Source organism: Scomber scombrus, chromosome 16, assembly GCF_963691925.1.
Source record: "Scomber scombrus chromosome 16, fScoSco1.1, whole genome shotgun sequence".
Classification (NCBI taxonomy): Eukaryota; Metazoa; Chordata; class Actinopteri; order Scombriformes; family Scombridae; genus Scomber; species Scomber scombrus.
In genome coordinates, this window is record NC_084985.1 from 27,674,062 (window position 1) to 27,682,553 (window position 8,492).

General features: G+C 40.9%; 1 protein-coding gene across 1 annotated transcript; it reads right to left on the reverse strand.

The window, feature by feature from the left end:
- Nucleotides 1–524: 524 nt before the first annotated feature.
- LOC133995971 (low-density lipoprotein receptor class A domain-containing protein 4-like) lies at nt 525–7,440 on the reverse strand. The gene is made up of 4 exons (XM_062435479.1): nt 7,341–7,440; nt 2,555–2,706; nt 2,223–2,273; nt 525–1,037 (listed from the first exon to the last, which is right to left on the reverse strand). The coding sequence occupies exons 1-4, from the start codon at nt 7,438–7,440 to the stop codon at nt 525–527; spliced, it is 816 nt and encodes a 271-aa protein (XP_062291463.1).
- Between the last annotated feature and the right edge of the window lie 1,052 nt (nt 7,441–8,492).

Here is an 8,492-nt window from a genome sequence, read left to right on the forward strand (position 1 = left end):
AGTGGAGGGACAGACAGCTGCCGAGCTCTGGGAGGAGAGAGCCGGGAGCCGAACCGAAGACACAGCGCTAACACTGGATCCTCCTCTGATCCAGAGCTGTTTACTGGCAGGAGGAGAGCTCAGTGTGTATTTTTTTAAACTTTAAGCAGCAGCAAAGGTGAATGCTCCATCAGTCTCTGCGGCTGCTGGCTGTGCAGATTATCATCATGCAGAAACCCACGTCAGGTCACATGGGAAAAACGTTTTAGAAAATCTTGTGAAAACTGCATTTTGATGCTAACACATACATACTTCAACCAAAATTTAGAATTGTTGGACTTGAATATATATAGAATACTAACTTGAAGCTGAAGAATGATATATAAACCTTTAAAAAAAAAAAAGAAGACGAATGGACCCACCCTATAAAATTTCCAGCACCTGGGATTAGTTCATGTTAGCGTATGTGTGTGTGGCGCTCTCCTCTCCTCTCAGGCAGCTATAGAAATGTATAGAAATATGTGATAGGGTCTGTTCAGTATATTTCAGCTGCCCTCTGCTTCCTTCTGCCAGCTCTTCTTCAAATCAGTGGAGGCCTTTGCTGTGCTTTCAGGCCCACTGCTGCCAGAGTGGAACACTGTCTGTGAACTGTTAGGTCCTAACCAGTCTGTAGAGGTGGGGTAATCCCCCATCACCTCACTGTAGGAGGGTGGGGGAGCCTCCACTCTTGCACTGGCATCATTAGTTCCAGAGTTACTTTTAGGTTCCTGTAGTCTCTTGCTGTGTATATAAATGTCTATGAGGTCACTATCAAAGACGGTCCGGTTCGGCGGAGCGCGCACGGCGGCTCGGATCAGCTCCAGCTGCTGCTCCGGGTGGCGGAGCTGTAAACCGCAGGGACCCTTGTACGGCGGCAGCTCCTCCCCGTCTGACAGGCAGATGATCGGAGGAAGGTTGATGATCTCCTGTGGCAGGTGGGGGTAGGTGGGCTGCAAGCGACACAGTTGCTGCTGCTGCATGAAACATGGCAAGTTCCTGTTTAGGCGGCTACACATCACCTGGATACACAAACACAGAGCAGAGGAACACATTTAAATGACCAGACAGGTAAATGAGACAGGTGATACTCAGTGGTAGACTGGGTGAGTGAGTGAATGAATGAATATAAGTTTAGTTCCTGTTGTTTCTGGAACTATGTTGAAGATAGTTGTTGTTCTTGTAAGATTTAAGAAGAAAAATACAGCTGATTATGTAGGGCCCGACCGATACTGGATGTTTGGAGCAGATACCAATATGAAGGAGTAAAAACGTTCAGATGTTGATATGTCAGCTGATCATTTCATATATAAAGGATATATTTTGCATTGATCCCTTAAATGTAGTTATCAAACACTTGTGACAAAGATATATAATGAAGGCAGGAAATTTTACCTTTTGACAATAAACTTTATTGTATAAAATGACGTTAATGCTCTGAAACAGTGAACTTCACTGGGAATTTAATCATTATAAATAACTATAACTAACTAACAAAAAACATGAAGATATTTAACTTATAAGATATACATTAAATGCTGCCTATATAACTTTAAAAAATATTGGTCTGTGATAGGCAGATATCGGCTGATAATAACGGCCGGTCCATATATTGGGTTGGCTCTAAATATTATTATAATTTTTCGTTCATTTGAGTACTAGTTGATGCCTTTGGGGTTTTTTTTGTTTTTTTTAAAGATTTTGTTGGCATAGACGCCTTTATTTAGCAGGAGACCGACAGGAAACATGGGAGAGAGAGGGGGGTGTGACATGCAGCAAAGGACCTCCGATCGGGATTCGAACCGGGGTCGGCTGCGATATATGGCATGCGCTCTATGATGCTTTTGTTTTGAAGGTACTGGGCAGCTTAGGCACACAAGGTGAACATATTTCTATAGGTACGTAGGTATAGGACCAAAATGAAACTAGCTTCTTCAACGTGTCATGTGAACTTTTCTAGAGTCAAAAGTGTTTTTTGCTCTTTTGAATGTCCACACTCTAACACTCACACCTTCTCATAGCTTTTACTTGAAGGTTTTCATATTGCACTGGTTTGTACACAAGATAACTGACAGAAGTACTGGTGCAAAGAATAAAAAGGAACAAAAATGGTCAGATTTAGATGGATGTGTGGAGGCTCTGAAGCACAGAGGCAACACTAGAGAGAATTCTGTTGTCTCAGGTAAAACACAACAAGCATTACTCACCTCACCGTTCCTCTGCTGAGTCAGCACACTGTCTGACCACACGCTGGCATCCTGAGACAGGGACAAAGACAAAGAGAGAGAGAGAGAGAGGCACTTCAAAATGAGCTCACAGTTTTAGTCCGCACAGTTTCAGACAACAAGAGAATTCAAACTATTACACACACATACACACACACACACACACACAACACTACTTTAAATTCAACACAGAGCCTCAAAATGTAACCATCCAACATAATAAGGGCATTGTGATTTATCTCTTTTCTTATCCATTGTAAAAAAAACCTCCCGGTAATCCCAGCATCTCCCAGTGTGATAGCAGTGCCACCTACCAGTTGTGTGGCCTGGTCTCTCTGGTTGGGGCTGAGCCTGCTGAGGAAGGCCAGGGCTGACAGGCGGTAGTGGTTGAGCAGGCAGATGATTACGACCATCATGAAGGTCATCACCAGCAGGATAATTATCATCTGAACAAACTCCAGTTCAGCTGCAAACACACACAGAGAGAAACATTCAGTCACAGGATTCCATACCAGCTCTAGTCATGTTTTTTTGAAGGCTTTTTAACCTAATCCTTAAGTGTTTTTTTTTGTTGTTTTTTTTACATTCCTGCTCCACACATGAGTGCCTGAAGTGTGATTACCCTCTTCTTCAAGAGCACCAGTGTTTATCTTGAGTAGAATCTTCTCACCCTGGACAATCTCAGACAGAGTAGCACCCAATCTACAATCCCACCCCCGCCCCCCCCCCCCTTACATTACCATTATCATTATATCAGTGGTATAAAATGATCTTCAAATGACAATATATCGTCCAATAAAAGTAGTTATCATGACAGGCTTAACTCTATCAATACATATAATGACCTTTTCAATAAGACTCTAACACACTGGCTCAAACAACGCCAGAACTGTAACCACAACTAAAAACTATAGCTTCTATGTACATCACCATCAGACTCTATTGTGGACAATGCTTTTACTCACTGGTTGTATTGATATGTTGTCTACAGTTCATAATGTCATCTCTTGGTTAACTCTGACACAATTACATTGTGGTGTGAACCACTTTTTTCTTTTTCACTTATTACAGTTACTCCCAAACATTTTAGCCAATGAGTGCAATTCTCTCTTTCTCAAATAGAAACTGATTGGTTCTAGATCCATGAGACTGATACTGAGATGGATACTTGATTAATAGATACTATATGGATATATGGATACTTGAATAATAACAAGACTGAACTTTTAAAAAAAAGAGGCTGTTCCACCCAGCTTTTATGTTCCATGCATGCGCCCTATGCTGCAGGTATACAGTATGTGTCCTCAGAGCCGCTTCAGTAGTAAAGTAGGTATCACATCTGCTTCATATGTAGAATGTTGAGGGTTCAAACACCAGAGGATGCACTAATAACTAACATAAAACACTTCCCCCAGCTCCTGCTCATCATCACGACTCCCAGAAGACAACAGTTATGTTTCTGTTCCAGTTATGATGCCTCTGTTCTTCATATTTAGTACACAATGTTCTCTGCTCATACACTTTTTGGACTTAGAATATGAGAATGAAATGCAAATGAACAGTCTGGCTTTTTACACAAAGAAAATTATACTGATAGAATGAAAAAAATGTTTTTTATGAACACACCATTTAAAGCATTGATATAAATGCATGTGTTGGTCTGGTATACATACACAGACACACACACACACACACACACAGTCAAACTAGCCAATCAGCTGAAACTGTTAAGTGGTGAGCTGGATGACCCATGTGGTCTGGTCTTAAGAGTGGGGATCATTCATTCCTCAGACCAGACGCATGTCTAGACACTCCCACTATATAATACACACACACACACACACACACACACACACACACACACACACACACACACACACACACACACACACACACACACACACACACACACACACAGTGTTTAATAATTGAGGCTGGTTAGCTGAGCAGGATCAGTCTGCCACGGCTCAGCAGACCAGACACCATCTGTTCTTTCTTTTTAAACTCTTTTTAATGCACAAACTGCTGGTGTTACATTTCACTGTGATTCTACCTTATATGATTACATGTGACTATTAAACGTGATTGATTTATTGGTTATATATCTGCCTCCCTTACATTATCTACTGTATGTCAATCAGATATTAAAATGATGTGTTTATGCAAATATTTGAGTCCCCTTCATACATTTCTATCAAAGCTCCACACACACTGTATTTAGTTATCATAAGACTGACAAGTCTGTCTCAGAGAACTGAAAGAGGCAACAGCATGAGGTGTCATTTACTACAATGATACATTTCAGTTGCTATGAAAATCACTCATGTTAAAACTTGCTTTATCTAGATAATTTATCATACTGTACTGATTGTGTTATATTATTCTAATTGATCTCCTCTACTGTGTGATCTGAGTCAGTGAACAGCACTTTTAAATGATTTAAATGATCTTTTTAATTATGTTATTCCATAGCAAGAAATTACTTGCATGTTGGTATAATATAGTTATAATTAATGACTTTATTTACTATTGTATCAAAGTGTTTTTGGGGAGTTTCTCATTAACTGAACCAAGGGACAGATGAGAGAGGGTGTCATAAAACCCTTTGGGGCAGATGTATAGCGAGTGATTTGGGATTTAACAACGACTTTAAAGGATATGTCTGTATTTTAATAAGTCTAATTTAAATTTCATTTATGTAAAAAGAATAATTGGTCCCTGCACCATTTCTCTTGTAGGAGACTGGAGAACCCTTGTTCTATGCAAAAAATACATCCATAAAGCATACAGCTAGTGTGATAATATCTGATCACAGAATAGGACAATGTACTGCAGTGGAGTCTTGCGATGCGTGAACAGGAAGAATAATTACAGCACCCATACATATGACATGTGAGTGTTGTAATAAAGACTCGAAAAATATGATCATCGTTCATTTATCAATATCCTTATATTAGTATTATTGACACAGTATTATCATATTTGTCGCAGTGCAAAGGGAGAGTTTAGTTTTGCATGCTCGGAAATAGAAAAAGCTTCAGGATTTATGCTTCAAATGCTGCAACTAACAAGCACAAACATGTTGTAATGCATTAATGTAAATGGATATATTAATGTCACTGCAAATATGAAACATCTGAATATAGTGCTTTTTTGTTTGTTTGTTTTTTTCAGGCATAAGCTAAGTCAATAAACAAAGGAGACTTATAGTGTGTGTATGTGTCTGATATCCACTGAGTGAACAAAGAGAAAGCTTAGAGACAAAGGCTCAGACGCTGGCAGTGACTGACAGGCCTTCACCTTTCACCCTTGACCCTGGGGAGGAGCGCGCTGAGACAGCAGCCGGCTATAATGAGGAGTCTGGTGCATTGCTAATAAACCTGCTGTGTGTCTGTGTGTGTGTGTGTTTGTGTGTGTTTTGTTGTCTCAAGAACCCTCTCTACGTCCCCTAATCTTGAGTTCAGGCTTGGGCACTTCCTCTATGATAATAACATCGGGATAAAGAAGTGACTGTGATCAGGAATGATCCAAGCTTATTTTTAATGGATCAGTATCAGTGATGTAAAGCCAAATTCATTTCTGATCCTTTGTTAGCTGCAGGTACAGCAGCTGTCAAAAAAAAAATCCTTTTCATGCTGCGTTCAAATACATGAAACACAGCAACTCACAAAAATAAGCAGCTGTCAACAATCACTGAAATAAAAACATGCATAAGCGAGACGTGTCAGGAAGAAAAAAAGATCACTTTGCATCTATTCTCAGCATCATTTTGCAGCAGTACCACACCTCTATTATATAGACCTGCTGTTCATTCCAAATGCATTGGAGCAGTATTTGGTTTATGTTGTGGAAAACAAGCAGCTGTGTCCAAATACTTCCCCAACCTGTCTACCACTATAGCCCCGTTTCCACTAAGGTAGTTCCTGGTAAAATAATGACTCCAAATCAACCCCCCCTCCTCCTCTGCACTAAGGCGTTTTTTACGCTCTGAGGGCCCAAAACCATGGAAGCCTGAAAACTTTCTCAGCATATGGTATTTGGAATGAATGTGGGCGCCATCTTGGAATGCAGTATCCACTTCTTTTTTTTTTTTATACATCCATCCCCCCACACTGATACCATGAGACGATTCAAAAATACATTCTGGGTACATATAACAAATACAAGGAAAAGTAAATGTATTCTTTAAGAAAATGTACAAATTACAACTATAAATGAACACTAGGGGGATGGGTATAAAGATTTTTTAACATAGCACAGTGTGTTACAGTTTGAATTGCCTTTGGCTTTAGGGAGAATTGAATTGAATAAATGTACTATTGTTTAATCTCATTGCTTAATGGAATAAAGCAGCATGGTTTCTTATCTGTAAATGTACATTTAAGGATATTACATTCGGCCATTATAATCTATGTATGTATATGATGATGTATTATTATGATAGATAAGTTGAAATTCTTGTTTAGGCTCAATGTAACACACGTGAAAACAGAGCGTATAATACATGCGTGATCAGTTGAGCGGAACAAGTAACTTTGGCAACTCTAAAGCAGATAGAGCTTCAGTCATGTGATAAGAAAATCAATAGCTCATGAAAAAGCAAGTAAGTGGCCCTTGAATTAAGATTTTTTGCCACAGATCTACAAGGTCAAGAACTAACTTTCAGGCTCATCCTTTACATGATTTGGCAATAACTCCAAACAGAAAAGCTTTTTACCAACCAGCTGGTATATAAATGTATTCCAGTTCAAGCCTGGCTCCTATTATAGTTTGCTGTTTAAAGTCTAACAGTTAAGATGAGACTGGCCTCCACAGCTGATGGGCTGCAGCTGCAGACACCAGACATCACATTTTCCAGGCTGCTGGTGACTGTGCTATTGCTTCTGGATTATATAGGCCAGTGTGTTAACTCCACTGTTAGTCCTGCGCAGTAATCAGGCAGCTACAATGGAACTTATGATCATATTAAGCAGCATTTACACTCCTTATTATCACACACCCACACACACACATACACACACACACACGGGCGTTTAAGCTAAAGAAATGAACTGATCAGATTTGTCTTTTAAAAAAAGATCAAATAACAGAATGACTTACATATATCCATGCCCTGTGGCTGGGGTCCGGCGCAGCTGCAGGAGCAAAAACCATTGGACTGTGTGTTTCTGGAGCTCGTCGGGACCGTTGTGTTTGGCATGAGAGACAGGGAGCGCCGGGACGCCGGGGAGCTGAGCCGGCAGCCGGAGAGGAGCGGCCGGTCCAGCAGCCTGTCACAGCCCACTCTGCCTACATCACGACCCTGGAGCTCCGTGCGGTACATACACTATCCTCATCTTAACATACTGAGACACGTTCACCGTTAACTGCCCCGTGCTGCTTCCAGCTGAGTGTGTGCAGGCTGTGTGGCTGTGTGTGTGTGTGTGTGTGTGTGTGTGTGTGTGTGTGTGTGTGTGTGTTGTGGGACGTGCTCTGATTTACAGCCCGCCTCCTCTCTCCTCCTGTCAGTGATCCATGGGGGGAGGGAGGATGGGATGGGGACAATGGCGCACGGCGGTCAGAGACGGGAGGAGTGGGGGGGGACCCAGACAGTGATCATCCAGACTGAAACACAGCAGGGGCTCACCAGATCAGCTCTGACACACACCTACCAGGGGTTTCATACAAATTGGCTACAGTAGATCAGGGGATCCATATAACCTAATGAGATAAATGCTGTTTAAACTCTAGAGCAGGATAAATATATTAGTAGTCACTAAGTGGCTGTTGACAGAAGATGCATGGACTGAAAACACACTGAGAAAAAGGAAAGCAATCCATATCTTTTTCTGTAATAAAGAAGTTTTATTAAATATAAAATCCTGAAGAGATGAGAACTGAGATCATATAATAAATGTGGTTCATTCAGTAGCCTATGTAATGCACAGACTGCAGAGAAAGTGTGGAGTCAACATTATTCTAGGTTTGATTCCCATTCTGGAGGTGGCTCATAGTCTCCCACAGCAGATAGGAAGGTAGTCACATTGTGAAAATGTTTTCTCTAGTTAGCCAAGTCAAAAAAAGGCCCTCAGTAGAATGTGAATGATGTCGGTATGAACATGCACACTACTACTAAATACACAGTGCAGGAATATGGTGGCCCTGAGGGGTCAAAACACAACATTTCATAAAACACAATGATGTTTCACAAAACCGAAAAGGTATCGTCCACAATTCAGAACCCAAGTCATGAAGAAGTAAACCATGATCATG